Raw genomic sequence first — 26456 nt, 5'->3', positions numbered from 1 at the left:
ACTGGACAACTCCTATCATTCCATGAACAAATGCTTGTTTACAAGCTGTTAGCCTCTGAGGAAACTAATTTTTAAGTGTAGCTGTACGAGTAGGACTAAAAAGTAATTTGTTCATTAACATCAATGCTAATCACAAATACACATACTGTAAACAGACTTATTCCAATCATTTCATAATTGAATTCATCCCGTTGCACAATTGGTCAAATGGTCTATGGTGCATGTTACTGATCAACTAACCGTAACTAACTTACATAATAAGTAGTGTTATTTTGTCAAAAACTTGCAGGTTACACTGTAAGGCAATTCGGATAGATGGGCATTGCCGAGCTGATTCAGTGCCAACATAAATACACAGTAAGAACATAGTTGTGAAAATAAAATTTTCGCATGCTTTATTTCTCACGATGACACAGTTCCTTAATGGCAAACACTGAACAGTCACTGATGGACATTTGCATAGTCACTAAAGCTGGTTTTTTGCTAACAACATAAAACACACAGAGAAATGCTCCTGAGAATACACCCAGGCTGACAAATTAATTGACCCCGACAGAGTTCTGAATACATATTTAAATGGATAATGATTATTTTTAATCCCTACATCCTACATTGGCAGTCTAGTGCTCAGTAATTTATCTGTACCACGAGCTTAACTTCACACAGCACACATACATTTGCAAATACACACACTGATAAAGATTAAATATCATCTTTCTTCTCACAGAAAATTACAACTAATAATACTTTCACTTGCTAAGCACCATTTAAAAACAACATAGTCTCCTCTGCTTAGGACCATAACATAAATTGGTAAGCAGTCCACAAACACAAAGAACAATACAAAAATAAATATATCTCTTTTTCTCTTGCTCAAAAAGCATCCACACTTAATACACACAGATATCAATAACTCACCACTAAATTACGTTTGGTGCTTTGAAGACTTATAATCTAATGTACAGCAGCTGACAAAATTCTAGAGTTGTGTGCAAGTTTATACTATACTAATACTCATCTTTTTAAGTTTGGCACCAGCAGTAACTTCATTACTTTTTGTTTATTTTCTTTTAAAAGTACCAGTTAAAATGGAGACCATTTAAACAGCACTGCTTGTAAGCATGTTTTTCAATAATTCTTCAAACTCTATGTAAAAACCTATATATTTTTTGAACTGTCAAACTCAAAGCTTTCATTTTCTGGACACGCAGAGCTGACTAGATCGGACAACCATTTACTCTCAGGTGAGAAAGTCGTCTGACCAAAGCTGTTATCACAGCATGTGCTTGTACTATGCAGAGTGCGTTGGCCATAATGTATTTCTGTAGAAAATTTGAGGAACAGGCATTACTCCTAGAAGAAATGTCATGTAATCACTTAGATGCACTGTGCTGCTTTATCATATTTTGGGGTGCCAAGTATAAGAATGCACACAAAAACTTGTTTGCCAGAAACTTATGCTAGAATCGCCCACAAAACCACACTTGTAGAAGTTTTCAAGAAGAGAGAGAGAGAGAGAGAGAGAGAGAGAGAGAGAGAGAGAGAGAGAGAGAGAGAGAGAGAGTGAGAGAGAGTGAGAGAGAGAGAGGTGAATTAATTATTTTGCGGGAAGGAGGTACTGCAAAAGACAGAAAAAAAAGATGTACAATTTCTGTGGAATGATTTCTACAACATAACGTTAATTAGTACATATTTTCATTTGAATCATTTTATATACAACATTACTGGTCTCCTGGAAACAGTTCTTTTCATAATAAAATTACTCACTTCCATTGAAGTGAGAAATATACGACATTTGTTACCATTTTTAATTGAAGTGTGATATGCTTCCCTCACAGCATTCATAACACGATTTGCTGAACTTGCAGGCCACCTCAATGACAGAAAGTTTGTTATTAGTGGCAAGACTATAATAAATTACTTTACAATACAACATTCATTCACAGTTTTCAGTTATTAGGCAGCTGTACAATAAATCCTTCACAGTTGCGGACCACTAATACCAAACACACAGTTACTCAGGCAAGCTGCAGCACTTACACTACGCCACTCTCCTTTCTCCAGTACCACACAACCTGGAACCTCACACTCTCCCACATACTCACAAGCCATTAATTCAACTTCGTTACACAATACTTCCATTCCATACACCAGCTGCCACCACTTCGTGACCAACTCTACATCACCTTGCAGGCCGAGCACGTTCCGATACTGCCCGTGAAAGACAAACCGTCACAGCCCTACCGGTGTCCTAAGCGACGCCGGGAATTCAGTCTTGCACTCGCTACAAACTCTACAATCAGCTCAGAAACTTTCCACCGAAGCCGAGATCGTTGCACAATTTGTACTAACTGTAACTTAACTTCACAGATTTCTCACCGACTGGACGTATGGGCACATTTTGAAACAATTGCGGAACTGTAAAAGTTTTGGGAAAATGCATCAGGAGTAGACCTGGGCCCAGAAGCGTCCGGTCCACAGCTGGGGGCTCCTACGCACCCCTCTTATCACCGAGTCCGGGCGGCAATCGCCTCCCCCCGCAACCCCAGCTCCGGAGGTGCTCCACCCCCGCCGCCACCCTTTGACGCTCCCTTCAGCTGCCCACCGCTCGACGACTGCCGAGGGACACGTGGAGACCGCGAGTGCAGCCTCCGGAAAACCTGTAATCCGAGAGTGTGTTATATTACTCATACATCTGTTTATTCCTAATAATAATAATAATAATAATAATAATAATAATCTTTCCTCATTACCGAGAAACAAGCAGTCTTGGTTATAAGAACCCCACTTAGTTAGGTTGGATTACCACGAATATATTAACCAACTTACTGATATTTGGTATGGAATACCACACACAAAATATCCCAGCAAGTAAATGCCCTTTGGTAAAGCTTTAAAAACACTGCACACTGTGTCTTATAAAATAGAATAAAACAGCCGATGCCCAAAAAGTATTTTTAAAAAATACGTAACCTGCTTTGTCCCTAAATTGACAAACAACACACACTGGAAATAAGAAGGAAGCAGCAGATTACCTTACTATGGCATGTGACGCAGCCCGATGGAGACCAAACGAGATCAGGCCTACAGTAAAGCTTTACATCAAAATGTGCCAGGTACGTAGTGCACATTCTCTTGCAGACGCCACACTGAATACGAAAACATACCGGGCCCCTAAAAGTAATGTGTTCAGCTCACGGCAGATGGTGCAAGCAGGCTGTGAGCTATGATGATATTCAGTTGCTAAATCTTGACGTAACATTAAATTGTAACAGTTATCACACATGACTAGTGTCCTAAAAATTGCTGATAAAATGTTTACATTAATAGTAAAAATAATCAGGGTGAATCATCATCATCATCATCTAAGACTAAGCATTCAGTCTGGAGCATACTCCCCCTTTTAAAATTCCTCCATGATCCCCTATTCAGTGCTAACATTGGTGCCTCTTCTGATGTTAGGCCTATTACTTCAAAATCATTCTTAACCGAATCCAGGTACCTTCTCCTCGGTCTACCCCGACTCCTCCTACCCTCTACTGCCGAACCCATCAGTCTCTTGGGTAACCTCGCTTCTCCCATGCGTGTAACATGACCCCACCATCTAAGCCTGTTCGCCCTGACTGCTACATCTATAGAGTTCATTCCCAGTTTTTCTTTGATTTCCTCATTGTGGACACCCTCCTGCCATTGTTCCCATCTACTAGTACCTGCAATCATCCTAGCTACTTTCATATCCGTAACCTCAACCTTATTGATAAGGTAACCTGAATCCACCCAGCTTTCGCTCCCATACAACAAAGTTGGTCGAAAGATTGAACGGTGCACAGATAACTTAGTCTCGGTACTGACTTCCTTCTTGCAGAAGAGAGTAGATCGTAGCTGAGCGCTCACTGCATTAGCTTTGCTACAGCTCGCTTCCAAGTCTTTCACTATGTTGCCACCCTGTCAGAATATGCATCCTAAGTACTTGAAACCGTCCACCTGTTCTAACTTTGTTCCTCCTATTTGGCACTCAATCTGTTTATATCTCTTTCCCACTGACATTACTTTCATTTTGGAGATGCTAATCTTCATACCATAGTCCTTACATTCCTGATCTAGCTTCGAAATAAAAATTAAAAATTAAAGTATATAAAATAATCCATTGCTATAATGTAAAAGCACAAAAGTACAGAGGGGAGCTCCGAATATCAAATTTGGTGTCCCGAGTAGTATTAGAGATCATGCTCTGCTATCTACCTGTCACTACTGACAAATGTTGATTTTATGTTTGTATCTGCATTTACCAGTGTCCCACTGGAGTCTATTGTATGGCTTCAATGCTGCACTTCTTTGGCATCTGTATACTGTTAGTCAGCAATGACAGATAGGTAGCATGGAATAGGTAGCATGGCACGATTTTGTGCGTTGATTGGGGGGGGGGGGGGGGGGGGCGTTATGGGTATAAATTCTAGCTTTAGGGAGATTCAGGTATGTACAATAGTGTTGGCTATAATACTACGTGGGACACTCTGCATTGGTATTCTGAGCTCCCCTCTGTACTTTTATGGTTTCCCATCATAGCAATGTATTTTTTATATAGTTTAGCTTTTAATTTTTAGTAACTCTGATTATTCTGACTATTAATGTAAACATTTTATCAGCAATTTTTAGAACACCGGTCATCCATAACAACTGTTGCAGTTTATTGTTATGACAAGATTTAGCAACTGAATGCTGTTGCAGCTCACAGCCTGCACGCACCATCTGCCGAGAGCTGCGCGCACTAGTCTTTGAGGCCTCCTATGTTTCCATATTCAGTGTGACGTGTGCAAGAGAATACGCACTACACATTCAGAGTGTTTTGCTGTAGAGCTTTACTGTAGGCCCGATCCCATTCAGGCTACGTTGGACTGCACCACATGCCATAATAAGTTTATCTGCTGCTTCCTTCTCATTTCCAGTGTTGTTTGTCAATTTAGGGACAAAGTGGGTTAAATATTTTTTATTCTATTTTATAGAACACTGTGTAGTGTTTTAGAAGCTTTACTAAGGGCATTTACCAGCTGGGATATTTTGTGCACGGTATGCCATGTATCCATTCGATACCAGATATTAGTAAGTTGTTTAATTTTTTCTTGGTAATCCATCTCACTAAATGGGGTCACACCTCTATTAAGATATTTTTTATTTCTTCAGAAGGTCAATCCAAAGATGCCTAAATAAAGGTGTAACACATCCTTGGCAAATAAAAAAATAATAAAAAAAATTACAATGCTGTGAACAAGACTGCTTGTTTCTTCATATCATATGTACTGGTTGCTGTACCAGCCATATTACGAACTGTTTCTTTCAAATCTTAAACCCCCAATCTTTTCAATTAAGCCACTTGCTGTCTATACGCAATTTCTGCTTTCTGGATTGGCTTAAATATAAAGGGTTCAGTGAGTGTAAGTGCACATATTTCTATTGGTGACTGAGGACACTGTACTGAACAACATTACATCAGTATTTACATAATTTTCAGTCACATAATTTAGCTATTACAAGTCCCATGTTTTTAGGTCGGGTTGTACCTCCACTTACGCACGGCACAAGCCAGCCGTTAATGTCTATTTTTCTCTGGGGGCCTGGTCAGGTACTGAAATGTGGATGCACGGATGCAATACAGATAGTCTACGCTGACAAGAGCAGTCAGTTATGGCCACGGAGCTAGTTATAACCGGGCACAAATCATCAGGTCATAAAGTTTGTGATGTGTTTGTGACAATAAACAGCTGTGTTTCAATATTAAGGTACGACATAAAAATAAACCCGTTACACCCTGTATGTGTGTTAATAATGTTTGTTTTTCAAACTATCTAGGCTACATCAAATTTTTTACCAGCTCAGCACTATATTGAGCAGAGTCGGACATGAAATGCAACTGCATTTCTGGCTCGTGTCCATTCACTATGACTGCTGCAACATGAAGAACAACTAATAACAGTTTTCTCCTTTTCCTCCTACTGCCAGTGGCAAACAAAAATGAATTGGCACCACATAAATACTCTTCCAAGTGAGCGTCTTCATGATGCCAAACCAAGTGTGAATAAAAACATAATAAAGCAAAAACCACACCACACTACATTACAACCACAAAACTTATCAGGCTGTGTTAAGTCGCAACCGTACGAGGTGTTAGATGTTATGTTCCACATACACTGCATTTCTTAAACTGACAGATGCCACACCAGAAGGAAATGTTTTACTTCAATCCAGATGTAAAATGGCTCCACCAACCCATCTAAGATTTTTTTATTTGTAGGCAGCACCATGCAAACAGAAAGGTAAATAATGCACCAAAATCAGAATAGAAAAATCTGTTTACAGTTTTCTATCAAAATGCACAGAACTAATTGAGGTAGCAAGTTAGGTGAAACTTAAGTCCTTCCGAATGACTATTTAAAGCCTTCAGGCAAAATTCAACAATGGAAAGTGCAGGATGGAATGTAACAATATTTTGAAAAAGGACAGTTGCTACTCATCATATAGTGGAGATGCTGAGTCACAGACAGACACTACGAATAGACTGTCAGAAAATGAGCTTTCAGTCAACAAGATCTTTGTTGGAGATAGGAAAAAAAAAAAAAATGCTCCGGCAAAGGCCTCGTTGGCCGAACGCTCATTTTCTGAAAATCTTTTTGTTGTGCCTATCTGCGACTCAGCATCTCCGTTGCATGGTGAGCAGCAACTATCCTTTTCATAATATTGTTATTTAAAGTCTTATGTATAAAAGAGCACTGGCTCAAAGGGATGCAGCATGTACCGCTGTTATTCAAGATTTTGAAATAATACGCAAGTGCTGTAGCCCCATAAAGGAAATTGAACATGAATATATGTTAGGGCGGGGCTTCATTCAAGAGACATTAAACTTACTAAAATAAAATGCATGGAAACAGATTCTGAATACTGCACTTGGGTGTTAGAATCAACATTTCTGTTTAAAATGCAATTGTTATTGACAATATCAATGTTAATTTTAAAATGATTGTGCTAAACACTAACAGCTCATCAATCTATTCTTGTCTTGTACTATGACAGCAACTACACATATAGACACTAAATATATAAATCAGACTAAACTAATAACTGACCAAATATTTTTCAATATGAACAAATGTGAACATATCACTGACGTAACAGACACCAGGTTATTGGACAATAAGCCAGTCACATTGAACATAATATTACAACAAGTAAGGATCGAATGGTCAATTACATACAGAAAAAGAAGATTTGCTAGTGACAATAGCCTAAAGGTTTTCAATCACTTGTTAAAAATGTAACTTGGCACAGGTTATGTATCTGCAATGTAGGTATATAAGTTTCAGTCATTTCTTACAAGTTATAGACACTGTTACAATGCTGTATTTCCAATTAAATGACTCAAAATTAAAATTAAAGCAAACACATAAGTAATCCAGGGAATAAGAAAATAAGCAGACACCCTCAGAAAGTTAAACAAATCAGTCAGGAATACTGAAACACTGAAACAACATGGGAAAAGTTGCTGTATAAACAAATTAATAGTGTAGGAAAAGACATATTGCTACTTATCATAAAAGTGACACATTAAGTTGCAGATATGTACAATTAAAATATACTTACACGTAAGCTTTCGGCAACAGCCTTCATCAGAAAAGGAAAGAGAAACACAATTCATACACACAAGCAAGGTCTTTCAATTGTGCCTGTCTGCAACTTGAACATGTCATATTTACAGTAGGTAGCAATCTATCTTTTCCTGCAGTGTTGATATTCCACCATTGAGTTTCCATTGTTTCTATAAAAAAATTTAATACAAGCTATGAAGGTAGATAACAACTCATATATCAGGATATATCAATAAAAATACGTAAATAGAAATGTACGCAGAAAAAAAATCATAAAGATTGAAGGTAAAACTGCTAGGGACCTATAGTAGAGAGCCAACATATTCAACAAACATTACACAAATTCTGTACCCTCACAATACCTATTACATAGGTACTTGCTTGACTTCAATAGCAATGATGTGCAGGTTCTGTAACACACTTATACAGTTGTTTAGCACCAAAACTTTTGAAACTTTTTATATTCTGCATTTCCTTGGAAAGCGTGCAAGAATCAGCCAACCAGTTGAATAACGAAGGTTTAATAGAACCTTTGACCTAGGTTTTTGGTTTTGTTTTGTTTTGCTTTGCTTTAGGGTGCAAAAACCAACTGGGGTCATACGCACCCAAGTCAAAACTACAGAACACGAAGAAAGACAGGAGTTACAAAACGACTATACATCAGTCTCAATGGACATAATACAAGACAGCTATAAACAGGCACACGGAAAAAATGATAAAGAAAGAAACCATACAGAAATAGAGGTCAAAAACTAAAAATTAAATAGCCTTCGCCGTACTGCTTCGGTGGGTAAGAAGTAAGATACGGTCGACAGCCCACGCGTCATTTGCTAAAACGGCTGACAACTTAGATGGCAAACAGAAGTAGGAATGTTAATGGTTGAAAAATGGACAGTTAAAACTTGGGTGCAACATGTACAAAGTGGTGGGGTAGCGCCACTTATCACACGATGACGGCTAAAAAGGCAGAGCCCAATACGCAGCCTACTTAAAATGGCCGGCCTCCTCCTGGCGGGAGGGTCGAGAAGAGCGTCGTCCGAGCCAATGGGAGACGCTTAATAAGCCGGAGCTTATTCCCGTGGAGGGACGACCATTGGCAATGCCAAAGGGACACCACCTCCTGACAGACGGCAACACAGAAATCGTCAGAGGGAATATAGGTACCCACGGGCTGAGGTACGAGGACTGCAACCTCAGCAGCAGCGTCAGCAGCCTCATTTCCTGCCAGACCGACATGACCGGAAACCCACGGAAACACCACACTGGTTCCACCGAGAGTGAGCAAGTGATAGTTTTCCCGGACCCACTGCACTACGGGACGGGCGGTGTACAGCGCACACAGACTTTGAACGGCACTGAGTGAGTCTGAGCAGAGGACACAATCAAAAAGGCTGTGTTGCCGGACGTACTCCGTGGTCCGATACAGGGCGAAGAGCTCGGCTGTAAATACTGAGCAGTGTGCTGGAAGCTGGTATCGAGAGACACGGGCGCCGATGATCTACATCTACATCTACATTTATACTCCGCAAGCCACCCAACGGTGTGTGGCGGAGGGCACTTTACGTGCCACTGTCATTACCTCCCTTTCCTGTTCCAGTCGCGTATGGTTCGCGGGAAGAACGACTGTCTGAAAGCCTCCGTGCGCGCTCTAATCTCTCTAATTTTACATTCGTGATTTCCTTGGGAGGTATAAGTAGGGGGAAGCAATATATTCGATACCTCATCCAGAAACGCACCCTCTCGAAACCTGGCGAGCAAGCTACACTGCGATGCAGAGTGCCTCTCTTGCAGAGTCTGCCACCTGAGTTTGTTAAACATCTCCGTAACGCTATCACGGTTACCAAATAACCCTGTGACGAAACACGCCGCTCTTCTTTGGATCTTCTCTATCTCCTCCGTCAACCCGATCTGGTACGGATCCCACACTGATGAGCAATACTCAAGTATAGGTCGAACGAGTGTTTTGTAAGCCACCTCCTTTGTTGATGGACTACATTTTCTAAGGACTCTCCCAATGAATCTCAACCTGGTACCCGCCTTACCAACAATTAATTTTATATGATCGTTCCACTTCAAATCGTTCTGCACGCATACTCCCAGATATTTTACAGAAGTAACTGCTACCAGTGTTTGTTCCGCTATCATATAATCATACAATAAAGGATCCTTCTTTCTATGTATTCGCAATACATTACATTTGTCTATGTTAAGGGTCAGTTGCCACTCCCTGCACCAAGTGCCTATCCGCTGCAGATCTTCCTGCATTTCGCTACAATTTTCTAATGCTGCAACTTCTCTGTATACTACAGCATCATCCGCGAAAAGCCGCACGGGACTTCCGACACTATCTACTAGGTCATTTATATATATTGTGAAAATCAATGGTCCCATAACACTCCCCTGTGGCACGCCAGAGGTTACTTTAACGTCTGTAGACGTCTCTCCATTGATAACAACATGCTGTGTTCTGTTTGCTAAAAACTCTTCAATCCAGCCACACAGCTGGTCTGATACTCCGTAGGCTCTTACTTTGTTCATCAGGCGACAGTGCAGAACTGTATCGAACGCCTTCCGGAAGTCGAGAAAAATAGCATCTACCTGGGAGCCTGTATCTAATATTTTCTGGGTCTCATGAACAAATAAAGCAAGTTGGGTCTCACACGATCGCTGTTTCCAGAGTCCATGTTGATTCCTACATAGTAGATTCTGGGTTTCCAAAAACGACATGATACTCGAGCAAAAAACATGTTCTAAAATTCTACAACAGATCGACGTCAGAGATATAGGCCTATAGTTTTGCGCATCTGCTAGACGACCCTTCTTGAAGACTGGGACTACCTGTGCTCTTTTCCAATCATTTGGAACCTTCCGTTCCTCTAGAGACTTGCGGTAAACGGCTGTTAGAAGGCTGGCAAGTTCTTTCGTGTACTCTGTGTAGAATCGAATTGGAATCCCGTCAGGTCCAGTGGACTTTCCTCTGTTGAGTGATTCCAGTTGCTTTTCTATTCCTTGGACACACCCGACTCCACAGTCAGTCCGGGAGCCGTCAGTGTATACAAAGGTACAATCGCGAAGTTCCGTGCGAAGTTTGTGAAACTGAAGGCGACTGACTGAGGCCGGAGTAGTCTCATTAGGGAGCAAATGACGGCCAAGGTTAACGTGGGTCTCTTCACGAAGCCAAGGTGGTGAACAGCTCACACCCACTGGGAAAGATGCCGGTAGTGTGAAGTTAAGCCACCGTATCGAGTGCTGAACGTGGACTCCAGGAGTTAACAGAGAAGAGGGACGCACACCGTACTGGCAATCGAAAGAATCGTCGAAGGAGGCGGCACAGGACGGGTGGCCACGCACGGCAGACAAACGGCATGCATACCTACTGAGAAGAAAGTCACGGCGGTAGTACAGTGGTAGTTCAGCAGCTTCAGTGTACAGACACTCAACCGGATTGGTGTAAAAGGCGCCCGTGGCCAAACGGATGCCAGAATGGGGGATAGTGTCGAGACGGCGTACGACGGACGGACGTGCAGACGCATAAACCAAGCACCCACAGTCGAGTTCCAAATGGAGGAGGGACTGGTACAAACAGAAGAGGACGGTTTGATCGGCACCCGGGGAAGTACCACTGAGGACACGTAAGACACTGAGGAACTGTGTACAGTGGGCTGCCAGGTAAGACACATAGGAGGATCAAGAGTGTTTCCTATCGAGCACGAACCCCAGGAATTTTGTAGTTTTAACGAATGGAAGGGCAACAGACTTAAGATGTAAAGGTGGTGGGAGAAACCAATTGCATCACCAGTAATTCATACAGACGGTTTTGTCAGAGGAAAAGCGAAAGCCACTGTCGATACTCCAGGTGTAAAGACGATCGAGACATTGCTGAAGGTGCCGCTGAGTCAGTGAGTTATGTGGAGAACTGCAATAGGTGGCAAAATCGTCAACAAAAACGGGAGCTGTAGATGACCAGTGGGAGACAGGCCATTATAGGATTAATGGTGATAGCAAAGAGGACGGCACTCGGGACGAAATCCTGAGGCGCACTGTTTTTCTGAATAAAGGTGTCTGACAAGGCAGAAGCCACACGCACGTCGAAAACTCGGTCTTCTAAAAATGCCCGAAGAAAAGAGCGCAAGCGGCCACGGAAGCCCCGCATGGGAAGAGTATGGAGGTTACCAGTTCTCCAGCAGGTGTCGTAGGCCTTCTACAAATTGAAAAACACAGCCACAGTCTGGGATTTCCGCACAAAACCATTCCTGACACGGGTGGGCAAAGTAATAATGAAATGGTCAACTGCAGAATGCCGTGCTCGAAATCCACACCGTGCATTCGTCGGTAAATTGCAAGACTCTAACCACCGTACCAGTTGGGCACGAATCGTATGTTCCGTGACCTTGCCAATGCAGATGGTAAGAGAGATGGGATGTTAGCTAGAAGGAAGGTTTTTGTCCTTGCTGGGCTTAGGTACGATTACGACGGTGGCTTCACGCCGGTGTCTGGGAAATGTGCCCTCTGCCCAGGTGCGGTTGTACGTGTTAAGTAGAAAGTGCTTGCCAGCAAGAGAAAGGTGCTGCAAGATCTGAACGTGGATGGCATCTAGCCTGGGACAGAGGATCGGGACGAACTGAGAGCACGATCTAGCTCCCTCGTAGTAAAGGTGGCACTGTAGCACTCACAATTCAGAGAAGAGAAGGGTATCGCCCGAGCTTCCTCCACTCATTTCCGACGGAGGAAGGCAGATTAATAGTGGGAAGAGCTCGAAACTTCCACAAAATGGCGACTCGAGGTGTCGGAGATAGCAATAGGGTCCACGAGGATAGTGTCTGCTATGTCAGGCCGGAAATTGGGGAACGGGTCTCGGTCCCAGAAAGTCATCAGAGGTTGGCCCACACGACAGAGGAAGGGGTGGAACTGTTAAAAGAAATAGTGAATGAAATCCAGCTACTTTTTTCACTCTCTAGAAGAATGAGAGGACACTTTGCATGCATCTGTTTATAACAAATGCAGTTCACCATTGTAGGGTGACGGTTAAAAACGTGGAGAGCACGTTCTGTGCACGCACTGTGTCGTGGCAAACCTCACTCCACCAAGCGACTGGGACAAGATGTGGGAGGAACGGAAAGTTCTGCAGCAGTAAGGGGAACACGGGCGAGATAGTCCACCTGGTCATCACAACTGGGGAAATCCTATTCTTCGAAGGTCGCCAGGGAAGAGTAAAGCAGCCAGTCAGCCTTAGTAAACTGCCATTGGGGCACGCACGCAGACGGTGTAGGAGTCAGCAAACGAATAGCACATGGGAAATGGTCGCTCGAGTAGGTGTCAGAAAGAACTGACATGAAGGGCAAACTGGGCATTGCAGAAGGATAGGTCCAAATGGGAATAGGTGTGCGAGGAGTCGGAAAGGAAACTGGGTGCTCCAGTGTTAAGGCTGGAGAGGGTGAGTTGGATAAGATGGTCAGCCAAGAGGGCATCTCTGGCAGGTTGCGGGAGAACCCCAAAGGGGATGACGTGCATTAAAGTCACCGAGCAACAAAAATGGGGGAGGTAGCTGCCCAATAAATTGAAGGACGTTTGCCCCGGTGACATCGAATGACGGAGGGACATAAATGGTACAGAGGGGAAAAAGTCAGGTGCGGAAGGAAAAGGCGAACTGCGACACCTCGAAGACTGGTAGTCAGTGAGACGGGTCGACTATGAATGTCATCTTGCAATGAGCAGTACGACGCCCACACGAGAGAGAATGCCAACCTCAGGGGAAGATCAATACAAATAGGTAGGAAATGTGTAAGCTTAAAGCACTCGTGAGGGCACAATTCCATTTCCTGAAGGCAGAGTACAAGGGGATGCTGCGATGCTAAAAACAGCCGTAAATCCTCCTTTCAGGTCCGAAGGCCGCGAACGTTCCATCGGAGGAGAGTCACGGTGGAAAAGAGACGTAGGCGTGTCACCTCGGCGGCTGTCGAGTGACAGCCTGTCAAGAGTCGCTACTACAGGGCACAGAAGCAGGAGGATCCCGCTCCACGGGGACCACAGAAGCATCGCTCGCTAGAGCGGTCGGTCTGTGGAGTCCGACGCTGAAAAATGGTCGGTGGTGCGCACTGGCGACACACGGGCCGGCCAGGCTAAGGTATCACGTGTTGACACCGTCGAAGAGGATCTTCGAGTCGGCAAAGGAGGAGATCGTTTGCCTTTAGTGGACTTCTTCGAGCCTTTTCGGTTAGAGGGACACTCGGGTGTTGTCGGGAAGTGTTCACGGGAGTACTCCTCCTGTCCTGTCCCGCCTACCGTTTGTGTAACTGGTGGCTTCGCCCCTAGAGGCGAGAGTTTGACGGCTCGTCGCACAGCCGGATGGGCGGACAGCGATGCAACCTCGGCAACAGCTGATTTCACAACTCCAGAGCTGAACTGGAGGTTGCACGTCTGTGTGGCCACGTCTTTCACGGGCGGAGGGGTACCGAGAACAGAACTATAGGTGCCAGATGGGAGAATGCAGGGTCTGTGACTAGCCAGTAACATGCAAGCTACCGAGTAGGGCACTTTTTCATTTACCCGGCTCTCTCGGACAGCCTGCTCGTCGAGATACGCGGGACAATCCCGAGAGGAGGTGTCACGGCCGCCATTGCAGTCGATACGGCGGGGAGGAAGAGGCGGACGATTACCCTCGTGCGCGTTCCTACCACAGGTTACACAATTGGCCAGGTGTCAACAAGAGTTCTAGTGCGGTTGAAACAATGACACCGGTAGCAGCACATCGAGTTCATAATAAACGGCCAGACTGTGACGATTTCATAGCCTGCTTTGAACTTGGACTTTAGCACCACTCTATTAAAGGTGAGGAAAAGAGTGGGCACTAAGGAGGAACCTACCTTTTTCATTACACGACGGACGGCAATGACACCCTGACCGGAGATGTAAGATCGGACAGCGACCTTGGTCAGACTGTCGAGCAGCTCGATGTAAATTACACCACGGGTAGATTTCGAAGTTCTACGGGCCTCGACACAAACAGGGTAGCTGCGGAGAAGCGAGGCAGCGAGCAGTTGATGTGCTCGAGGATCAGAACTAGTTTCCAAAAGCAAAGTGACATTCCGTAAATGAGAGCACGATTTCTATGGACCGGCAATTACATCGACACCTTCCCAAATAATAAACGGATTTACAGTGGCGAAGGACTGACCGTCTTCAGTACGTGAGACCAGGAGGAACCGTGTTGCAGCAATCACTAGCCTCATTATGTTCACATTTCATAGAAGGTGACTGCAAAGGTGATCGACTCATCGTGTGGAGATCCACCACGATTGCCAGCGTCTCTGATGGCGCGCTCCTTCCAACTGGGGGCCCCCTTCAGAGGGGGCGTACCCACCTCAGGTGATTGTTCACACACCTGACAGTGGGACCAACTGGCAATTTGGGAAGGTCACAGCTGAGGCAATCACCCCCCTCCCCGGGCCTGGCCTGTACCAGGCGGTACGTTGGAATCCTACCTGTCGACCCGGGGTTGGGAATTACGTGTTACCCAGTCACCTCTTGCGTGCTAGACACGTGGGCCGGTCTTCAGGAGCACAAGGAGAGGGGAAACAAAGAAAGGAAAATGCAGTGAAAAACTAAGGTGAGACATTGTTTACGTCAGCGACAGACAGTGCAGGACATTCCCAATAATAATCCAGACGTGTTCCCTGAGGGAGGGGAAAAGGATAGCAAGAGGACAGACATGCAACCCAGAAGGGAAAAAATGTTGCAAAGACTGGGGCCCCGTGGTAGCCGAGCACGAACCAGCCATAGAGTTGCGAGCCCACTGGAGGGGGGGACCTAGGTTTTGATCATTAAAAAAATTATCTTCTGCAGAAGGAGATTGCACCATTGCTATCTGATAACTGTGATTTGTTATTTCTTTTGTTTTTTAGGTGGAACCCACTAAACAGACTGCCTATACGACATCTGTATGACCTCTTGTGGAGTACTGCTGCACGGCATGGGCTCTTTATCAGACAGAATTGGTGGTGGACACCGAAAAAACAGTTCACAGGACAGCTCATTTTATATTACTGCAAAATAGGGGAGAGAGTATCACAAATATGATAAACGAGTTGGTATGGCAATTATCAAAACAGAGGTATTTTTCACAGTGGCAAGATCTTTTCACGAAATTTCAATCACCGACTCCCTCCTCCGGGTGCAAAAATATTTCGTCAGTTCCATCTCACACAGGGAGGAATGACCATCACAATAAAATAATAATACAGATCAGAGCTTGAACGGTATTCATTTTTCCCACATGTCATAGGATAATGGGGCGTCAAAAAATAATCTTGAATTTGTTTTATGAAACCACCGCCTAGTCTCAAGCATGGGATGCCTAGAAGTCATGTAGATGTAGATGTAGATGAAAAATATACATCTAGCTACAAAAAATAAAATTTTGTCTGTTGCACAGCCAATATAAACAGATTACTTTGTTTTGATTTACCATTAGAGCGATACTTTTAAAGATTTAAATATTATAATAGATAAATAAAAATTAATAACACAACATGTGAAATGCTTCAGAAGAGGTGAAATGCTTCAGAAGAGGAAAAATTATAAAAATAAAAAAAGTTAATAAGATGATTAAAATGTTAAGGCAAAGCATTTAGAAATAAGAAACATACACTGATGGAAAAAAAATCACAACACCATAGAATAATTAATATAGAATAATGAAATTTCAGGAATACATTTGTCTAGATGACACATTTAAGGGATTAACATAGCTACATCACAGGTTAATATAAGTGAGCGATTGCCAATGTGAAATGATTTTACATTAATAACCGTTGCAACCACCAGAATTTTGAACGCAAATATGCAAGCACTGTGTCGTTCAGGTGTCGGATGTCAGTTTACGGTACGGAGTTCCACGCCCGATACACCCGGGACACTTAATGCCGGGGATGTCGCCAGAGTTATCGTCCAACGACGTTCCATACGTGATCAGTCGGAGACAGATCTGGCAATCGAGCAGGTCGAGGCAACATGTCGACACTCCGAAGAGCACGTCGGGCTATTACAGTGTTACATGCACGAGTGTTATGTTGAAAAGCACGCCTCCGGAATGCTGTTCACGAACAGAGGACAACAGGTCAAACCACCAGACTGACGTACAAATTTGCATTCAGAGTGCACGGGATAACCAAGGAGTGTTCCCGCTGTCGCAAAATCACACACCAAACTGAAACTCTAGGTGTAAGTCCGGTGTGTCTAGCTGCAGAGAGGTTGATTGCATGCCCTCAAATGGTCTCCTCCTAACCAACAGATGGCCATCAGTAGCACTGAGACAAAACCAGCTTTCATCAGAAAAAAACAGCAGATCTCCACCCTACCCCCCAATGAGCTCTCACTCGACACCACTGAAGTCGCATGTGGTGGTGGTTGGGCGTCAGTGGAATGCACACTACAGGGTGTCTGGCTCGGAGCTGTCCTCTATGTAACCAATTTGTACTAGTGCAGGGGTGGGCAAATAGTAGCCCACGGGCCACATGTGGCCCGCAGAGGTGTTTTGGTGGCCCGCCACGACATTTACAAAAATCATAGGAGAAACAAAATTTCCCTTCCCCGAGCGACTAAAAACTCCGTGTGCGTCTGCGTAACTCGGTAGTGCGTACTACCGACAGATGTCTCTAAAGTCAAGCAACCAACCTAGCTGCACATGGGTGCAGTGGATTATGGGAGCACTACCATCAGCCACCACGGGCACAGAAAAAAGCACTGTGCATCCTGCTAAGGCGCAAATTTATGCTCCACGCGGTGGCCGATGGGAGCGCGGTATTTCTCCCGCGCCGAGTGAATAGTATGACATTCAGAGCGATTTTCTTCTTTTTCGGATAGCAAGAGGATAGACATGCAGCACAGAAGGAAAAAAATGTTGCAAAGGCTGGGACCCCTTGGTAGCTGAGCACGAACCAGCCTTAGAGTCGCGAGCCCCCTGGAGGTGGGAGAAGGGGGGGGGGGGGGGGTTTGAACACCTAGGTTTTGATCATTAAAAAATTATCTTCTTCACAAGGAGATTGCACCATTGTTATCTGATAACTGTGACTTGTTACTTTTTTTGTTTTTTAGGTGGAACCCACTAAACAGACTGCCTATACGACATTTGTCTGACCTCTTGTGGAATACTGCTGCACGGCATGGGCTTCTTATCTCACAGAATTGATGGTGGACACCGAAAAAACAGTTCACAGGACAGCTCATTTTATATTACTGCAAAATAGGGGAGAGAGTATCACAAATATGATAAACGAGTTGGTATGGCAATTATCAAAACAGAGGTATTTTTCACAGTGGCATGATCTTTTCACGAAATTTCAATTACCCACTCTCTCCTCCGAAGGCAAAAATATTTCATCAGTTCCATCTTACACAGGGAGGAATGACCATCACAATAAAATAATAATAAAGATCAGAGCTCGAACGGTGTTCATTTTTGCCACATGTCATATGATAATGGGGTATCAAAAACTAATCTGGAATTTGTTCTATGAAACCACTGCCAAGTCTCAAGCACGGGCTGCCTAGAAGTTATGTAGATGTAGTTGAAAAAATATACATCTAGTAACAAAAAATACAACTTTTGTCTGTGTTCCTTTCTTTAACCATTAGAGCGATACTTTTAAAGATTTAAATATTATAATAGATAAATAAAAGATAAACAAAATTTCCCTTCCCCGCGTGACTAAAAAATTTGGCAAGCGTCTGTGCTACTCGGCAGTGCGTACTACCGACAGATATCTCTAAAGTCACGCAACCAACCTAGCTGCACGTGGGTGCGGTGCATTATGGGAGCACTACCATCAGCCACCACGGGCACGGAAAAAAGCACTGTGCATCCCGCTACTGGCGCAAATTTATGCTCCACGCGACGGCTGATGGGAGCGCGGTATTTCTGCTGTGCCGAGTAAATAGTAAGACGTTCAGAGCAATTTTCTTCTTTTTCGGGTGTTTTACTTGTGTTTTGTCTGTTTCAAGGAGTACAAACTTAAACGACATCACGAAACAAAACACAGTGACTTTGGCTGCAAGCTTTCATCTGAAGAACGAAAAATGAAAGCAGCGGAGTTCGTGAAACGCTCAAAGAAGCAACAAGTGTTATTTACGAAGGAAACACCGCTTCAAAATAGTGCTACAGAAGCAAGTTTCACGGTCACCTATAACGTTGCTGAACGAAACAAACCTTTTTCGGGTGGTGAGTTTATTAAACAGTGCACGGTAGAGTGTGCAAGTGTATTGTGTCCTCAGGTTGAAACCAAATTTCGGTAGAGTGTGCAAGTGTATTGTGTCCTCAGGTTGAAACCAAATTTGAGAGCATTTCATTGTCAAGGATAATAATTAGTGTGTTGTTCCACTACGGTGCCAACTACTGCTCAAATTGCTGCTGCAGATGCAGTACAATGTGCCAGAGCTATACGACGGTCTTCCCTCTTGGTGTCGCCACACTACTGTTGGTTGGGTTGTTTTGGGGAAGGAGACCAGACAGCGAGGTCATCGGTCTCATCGGATTAGGGAAGGAAGTCGGCTGTGCCCTTTCAAAGGAACCATCCCGGCATTTGTCTGGAGCGATTTAGGGAAATCACGGAAAACCTAAATCAGGATGGCCGGACGCGGGATTGAACCGTCGTCCTCCCGAATGCGAGTCCAGTGTGCTAACCACTGCGCGCCACACCACTGTCTGGAGCCCAATCTTCTAGAGACCGTACCATCTCTTGACCACAACAGCCAGCAGTCTTGTAGATTGGCTAAATTCCTGCCACATATTAGTGCGCAGAAGGAACATCCGGCTTCTTGTAGCCCTATTACACAACCTCGTTCAAACTGTGTGGGGTGTTCGTAATGCCATCTTTGTCACCTTAAAGGCATTCTTGAAAAACATCCGTTCATCATGTCCAATCTCAAACGTAACGGACGCTCACGAAAATCACTGTGTGTATTTACAGAAAAAGTGATTTGCATCCTCACAGCGGTGCCACTATGGGAGATGTTCTCGAGCTGGAGACAAGCACATGAAAGAGACTGCTAAACATTTAACCTTCTGAATGAAAAAGTTCTTCCCAAATAGGACACACACATATTAACACAAGCCACCTCATATATGCAAGGCCACTGTCTTTGCCCACTGGAAACTAACTGCAATTGCACCTGAAATGAGCAGCAACCTCTTGGTGTAGGTACTGTGCTAGGGGGAGGAGGATAGCAGGGTAGTAGTGGGGTGAGGGAAGATGCTGCACTGCTGTGGGAGTGTGCAAGGGCATGGTGGGGGACAGGATAAGGCAGCTAGGTAGGCTGTGCTGGGAGGAGTGCAAGATGTATCCTGTGGCCAAAGGGAAGCAGCAAAGGGCATAGGTAAGTGGAGAACAGGGACTGGTGAAGATTTAGGCAGGGGGGAATTTTGGGAACAAAGGATATACAGCAGGGAGAGTTCCCACCTGTGACATTCAGTAAAGTTGTTTGAGCTGTGGTAAAATTTGCTGTCTTAAAGAGCGCACCGCAGCGCGTAGTGTAAAGCAGTCGCCCTCCGTTTCTGGCGGTGGCGCCGCTGTGGCAATCGCAGCTTTGGTGTCTCCCTCTGGTGGGAAAGGCGAAAGGTTGCCTGTTCACGTGCATTTAAAGGGCACTATGAGCTCGTTAAAAGGGCGAGTCTGGTCAGTTGGACAGCCGGTCAGTGTGGGGCAGTCAGTGTCTGCCTGTCGTCTGGAGTGTTAGTATGTGTTAGGCTGCCAGTCTGCTCGAGTTTGTTCAGGCAATGGTCATTGGCGGTTGCACCGATCGGTCGTGCACTGAGACATGACGTGACTTGTCTGCCTCGAACGTCGGCACGTGTGAGGTCACCACGGGAATCAAGTGGACCGCGCCGTATAGAGAGGGGTAGTGGCTTCGCGGTCGACACGCGAGTAACATGAGTCAAACCACGGCAACGGGCTGGTCGGTACGAGCTGTGACGTCGTGAGAGGGGAGATCGCCGCGCCTTCCTGCGTCCGTTGGAGTGGTTGGCAGCGGGCGGTCCGGAAGAGCGTTGGGGGTGCTGCGTCAGGTCTTCGCCAGAAATCACAGTTCATTAAAAGTTAAGTGATTGGAGATATGTTGTTTCATTTACTTGTTGAATTCTACTTGTTTTCTTGGCGAGGTCACCAGCCGCTTTATTTTGGGGTCGTCCCACCATTGTTCCCCGTTTGCCCACCTGTGGGAAGATGGTTATTTATTAATTGGGTGGTCTGTTTTTCCCTTGTGGAGTAGGAGCAGGTTAGAGCAATCTGCGGTTCAGGTTGTTCAGTAATCCCCCTGACATTAATAGCTGCCTCTGTCATCTTTGTTGGATTCGGTGTTAACGAATTTATTGCTTAAGGTGTAAAAGGCCGAATTCCTGAAATATGTTTTTATCCTGCCTATCATCTTGCGAGGCAGTATATGTGTAATATAGAGCATGTTTGTATATTTTATGTAAGACTGCATTTGATGGGTTTTATTTAAATGGTCAATTTTGTATATAAAGTTGCCACGCTTCCACTGTAAGAGTTCTTTAAAAAACGAGTTGCACTTTTGGTGGCAAATAATTTTTAATGTGAGTCTTTTGTACTATTTCCATCCCTCCTATCGATTGTATGTGTGTGTGAGTTGTTAAAATTTTCAGTTTAAAGTAATCTGGTGTGTTGCAGATTTGCACCAGTGTAGTCTTTCACAGGTTGTTGTGAGCGGTCGTGACTACGGCCGTGTTAAAAGGGAGCAGCAAGCTTCTCAGCCCGAAAGCTCGTACTGTCAAAAAACATGTTATTTCTGCCTCTGAATAAATTGTAACTTGATATTTAGAGGGTGCTTTCTGATTATAATTTTTAATATTTTTTAAGAGAGGGCTTTTAGGACGAAAAATTTCCATTTGTTGAAAGAAATTTGTTTTCATCAGTTACCCACTGGCAACTACTTCCATGCTCACATAGTGTGATTAACTGTGTTAATGTTCTTGATGAATCGCCAGTAAGTAAAGTAAATTCTTTAAGAAAAGACTTTGAAAGTAAATCCACCGTTCAATACTGGTAGCAGGGTAGTAGTGGGGTGAGGGAAGAAGCTGCACTGCTGTGGGAGTGCAAGGGCACGGTGGGGGACAGGATAAGGCAGCTAGGTAGGCTGGGCTGGGAGGAGTACAAGATGTATCCTGTGGCCAAAGGGAAGCAGCAAAGGGCATAGGTAAGTGGAGAACAGGGACTGGTGAAGATTTAGGCAGGGGGCAGTTTTGGGAACAAAGGATATACGGCAGGGAGAGTTCCCACCTGTGAAATTCAGGAAAGCTGTTGTCAGCGGGAAGGGTCCCGATGGGGGCAGACTGAATCATCGCACTGAAGCACACTGTGTCGGACAGCATGTTCGGCACCTGTGAGGTCCAGCTGTTGACAGCCACAGTTTGGCAGTGACTATTCGTGTGGACGGACAGCTCGTCAGTTGTCCTACCCGCATACGATGCAGCTGTGGCCTAGTTTGTAGTTCTGTGAACTGCTTTCACAGGTAGCTCTGCCTCTGACGGCACAGGCAATGCCTCTGACAGGGCTGGAGCAGATGCCGGTCAGAGGACGAACAGGACAGGTCTCGCATCTAGGACTGTTACGAGGATACGAGCCACGAGAAAAGAGGTTCTGAGGGGGGCGGAGTGGGGTCGGATAAGGGTAGGTTGCGCAATACCACTGTCGAAAAGGTAGGGAGGATATTCCTCGTTACAGAGCACGAACAGAGGTAGTCGAGTCCCTGGCGAAGAATGGGATTCGGTGCTCCAGTCCCAGATGGCCTTTTACGCTACCCGTATTCTACTCTTTTCTCCCTATCCCCTCCACCTCCGCTATCCCAGCATAGCCTCCCAACTCTGCCTGTAGCGACCCTATCCTGTCCCCGTCGAGTCTCTGCGCCCTCCCCCACTCCTACCCTGCTATCACTCCCTATCCCTCCCCTACGCCACGTCCTTACCCCCACCACCCGACCCCAGTAGACTGCCGACCATTTCAGATGCAGTTGCAGACTACAGTCTGGCCCTTGCAGGACTGTGCATGTGCGAGTTGTGTCCGTCTGAATCTGTTCGTCCTCTATTTCGTAAGGAGAGCACTTTTTGACTGAAAGCTTAAATGTTTAGTAGTCTGTTTCACTATGCCTGTCTGCGATTCAATTCATCCTCTGTCTGATGAGTGGCAATCTATCCTTTTCAACAAAAATAAACAATTTTTGAAAATATAATTGGATAGATAAAAAGTCTACTCACCAAATGTGGCAGGAGAACACACAATTATATAAACAATATTATGTGAAAGAAAGTTGCTACTCACTATACAGTGGAGATGCTCAGTCGCAGATAGTCACAACAAAAAGAGTATCACATTACAGCTTTAGTCCATTAAGGCATTTAATAGGCTGACCACACACACACACACACACACACACACACACACACACACACACACACACAAACGTGTGCATGCAAACGCAACTCACCCACACGACTGCAGTCTCAGGCAACTGAAACCGTACTGCAAGCAACAGCACTCCTGTGCGTATGTCTATCTATTAACCGCCGAAAGCTATAATTGTGAGAGTCTTTTTGTTGTGCCTACCTGTGACTCGGAATCTCCGCTATATGGTGAGTAGCAACTTTCCTTCTCATAATATTTTTATTAAAAACGAAATTTCTGCAGCTGTACTTAAGATTATTTATTTACTTCGCTACTAGTTTCGGTGTTGCATCAACGCCATCTTCGGACCCGTACACTTTGGTGAAAACAGGTGCTCCTCACACACATTTCTCAAATCTGTGTTGTGAGAGGCAGCTGTGTGTCGCTGGTGAGCACACACTGGGCTGATAAAAGCTACAGTATATCTCCTCCTGTCGTGTTGGATCTCCTTTTGCCTGCCATAGTGCAGTAACACGATGTGGCGTGGACTCACCAACTTGTTGGGTGTCCCCTGCAGAACATACACTATGCAATCAAACGTATCCCGACATGCCGAAAAACACGTTTTGCATACTAGGTGCAAGGTACTGCCACCTACTGCCAGGTACTCCGTATCAGCGACCTCACTAGTCATTGGACATAGTCAGAGAGCAGAATGGGGTGCTCTGCAGAACTCACAGACTTCGAATGTGGTCGGGTGATTTGGTCTCACTTGTGTCATACGTCTGTACGCGAGATTTCCACAATCCTAAACATCCTTAGGTCTATTGTTTCCGATGTGATAGTGAAGTGTAAATGTGAAGGGACACATACAGCAAAAAAGTATATAGGCTGACCCGACACGAGGCCGCCGACAGTTTATGAGGGTCGTAATGTGTAATAGGCAGACATCTATCCAGACCGTCACAAAAGAATTACAAACTGTACCAAGATCCACTGCAAGTACTATAATAGCTAGGCAGGAGGTGAGTAATCTTGAATTTCACAGTCAAGTGGCTGCTCATAAGCCTGTAAATGCCAAACGACGCCTCGCTTGGTGTAAGGAACATAAACATTGGACGATTGAAGAGTGGAAAAGTGTTGTGTGGAGTGACGAATCACTGTACACAGTATGGCAATCTGATGGCAGGATGTGGGTACGGCGAATGCCTGGTGAACGCTGTCTGCCAGTGTGTGTAGTGCCAACAGTAAAAGTCGGAGGTGGTGGTGGTATGGTTTGGTCATGTTTTTCATGGAGGGGGCTTCCACCCCTTGTTGTTTTGTGTCGCACTATCACAGCACAGCCCTACACTGATGCTTTAAGCACCTTTTTGCTTCCCAAATAACATCCCTGTAATGGACTGGCCTGCACAGAGTCCTGACCTGAATCCTACAGAACACCTTTCAGATGTTTTGGAACGTCGACTTCTTGCCAGGCCTCACCGACCGACATTGATACCTCTCCTCAGTGCAACACTCCATGAAGAATAGTCTGCCATTCCCCAAGAAACCTTCCAGCATCTGATCGGACGTATTGCTGCGAGAGTGGAAGCTGTCATCAAGGCTAAGGGTGGGCCAAGACCATACAGCATTACCAATGGAGGGTGCCACAAACGTGTAAGTCATTTTCAGTCAGGTGTCTGGATGCTTTTGATCACATAGTGGAATTGTGAAAGTGTTGCCAGTATGCAATTTTGTGCACAAACTGACCTCTCGATTATGTCCCGTAAATGTTCGACGAATTTTATGTCCAGAAATGTGGGTGGGCAAATCGTTTGCTCAAATTGTCCACAATGTTCTTCCAACCAATTGCAAACAATTGTGGCTCAGTGACAGAGCACATTGCCATCCTTAAAAAATTCCATCATGTTTGGAAACGTGAAGTCTACCAACGGTTACAGACGATCTCCAAGTACCCAAACATAACCACTGCCAGTGAACGATCGGTTCAGTTAGATCGGAGGACCCGGTCTATTTCGTGTAAACACAGCACACACCATTCTGGAACCACAATCAGTTTGCACGGTGCCTCGTTGACAACTCGGGTTCATAGCTTTTTGGGGTCTGCCTCACACTCAGACCCCACCATCAGCTCTTACCAACTGAAATTGGAACTCATCTGGCCAGGCTACGGTTTTCCAGTCGTTTAGGGTCCAGCCGATACAGTCAGAGCCCAGAAGAGCCGCTGCAGGTGATGCCGTGCTGTCAGCAAAGGCATTCCAGTCAGTCGTCTTCTACCGTAGCCCGTTCGTGCTAAATTTTGTTGCACTGTCGTAGGTAATACATTTGACACACATCCCACGTCGATTCCATGCAGTGCTGCTCGTCTGTCAGCACAGACAACTCTACGCAAATTCCGCTGCTCTCGGTCGTTAAGTGAAGGCCGTCAGCCGCAGTGTTGTCCCTGGTGAGAGGTGATGCCTGGAATTTGGTATTCTCGGCACAGTCTTGACACTGTGGATCTCAGAAAATTGCTTCCCAAACGATTTATGAAATGGAATGTTCCGTGTGCTCAAAGTCTGTTAATTCCTGTAGTGCAGCCATAATTACATCGTGACTCCCCTGTGTAGAAATGACAGCTCTGCCGATGCAATGTCTTTTGTGCCTTGTGGACACAATACTACTGCCATCTATACAGGGTGTTACGAAAAGGTATGGCCAAACTTTCAGGAAACATTCCTCACACACAAATAAAGAAAAGATGTTATGTGGACATGTGTCCAGAAACGCTTACTTTCCATGTTAGAGCTCATTTTAGTTTCGTCCACCTACACTGAATGGAGTGCGTTATCGTGATTTCATACGGGATACACTACCTGTGCTGCTAGAACGTGTGCCTTTACAAGTACGACACAACACGTGGTTCGTGCATGATGGAGCTCCTGCAAATTTCAGTAGAAGTGTTCGTACGCTTCTCAACAACAGATTCGGTGACCGAAGGATTGGTAGAGGCGGACCAATTCCGTGGCCTCCATGCTCTCCTGACCTCAACTCTCTCGACTTTCATTTATGGCGGCATTTGAAAGCTCTTGTCTACGCAACCCCGGTACCAAATGTAGAGACTCTTCGTGCTCGTATTGTGGACGGCTGTGATACAATACGCCATTCTCCAGAGCTGCACCAGCGCATCAGGGATTCCGTGCATCGGAGGCTGGATGCATGTATCCTCGCTAGCGGAGGACATTTTGAACATTTCCTGTAACAAAGTGTTTGAAGTCACACTGGTACGTTCTGTTGCTGTGGGTTTCCATTTCATGATTAATGTGATTTGAAGAGAAGTAATAAAATGAGCTCTAACATGGAAAGCAAGCGTTTCCGGACACATGTCCATGTAACATATTTTCTTTCTTTGTCTGTGAGGAATGTTTCCTGAAAGTTTGGCAGTACCTTT

The 26456-nt window shown here is 44.8% G+C and overlaps 1 protein-coding gene across 3 annotated transcripts in view; it reads right to left on the bottom strand.

Annotated features, from left to right (window-relative positions):
* Positions 1–372: 372 nt before the first annotated feature.
* Positions 373–26456, bottom strand: part of LOC124553802 (sorting nexin-13-like) — a 419627-nt gene continuing 393543 nt past the window's right edge. For all 3 annotated transcript variants that reach the window (XM_047127777.1, XM_047127778.1, XM_047127779.1), the window contains one exon: positions 373–2660. In XM_047127777.1, the coding sequence (XP_046983733.1) occupies positions 2508–2660 (153 nt within the window). In that variant the 3' untranslated portion in view covers positions 373–2507. The remainder of the gene's footprint in view (positions 2661–26456) is intronic.

The sequence above is a fragment of the Schistocerca americana genome, chromosome 11 (genome assembly GCF_021461395.2).
Source record: "Schistocerca americana isolate TAMUIC-IGC-003095 chromosome 11, iqSchAmer2.1, whole genome shotgun sequence".
NCBI classification, from domain to species: Eukaryota; Metazoa; Arthropoda; class Insecta; order Orthoptera; family Acrididae; genus Schistocerca; species Schistocerca americana.
This window is presented reverse-complemented; position numbering and strand designations above follow the sequence as displayed.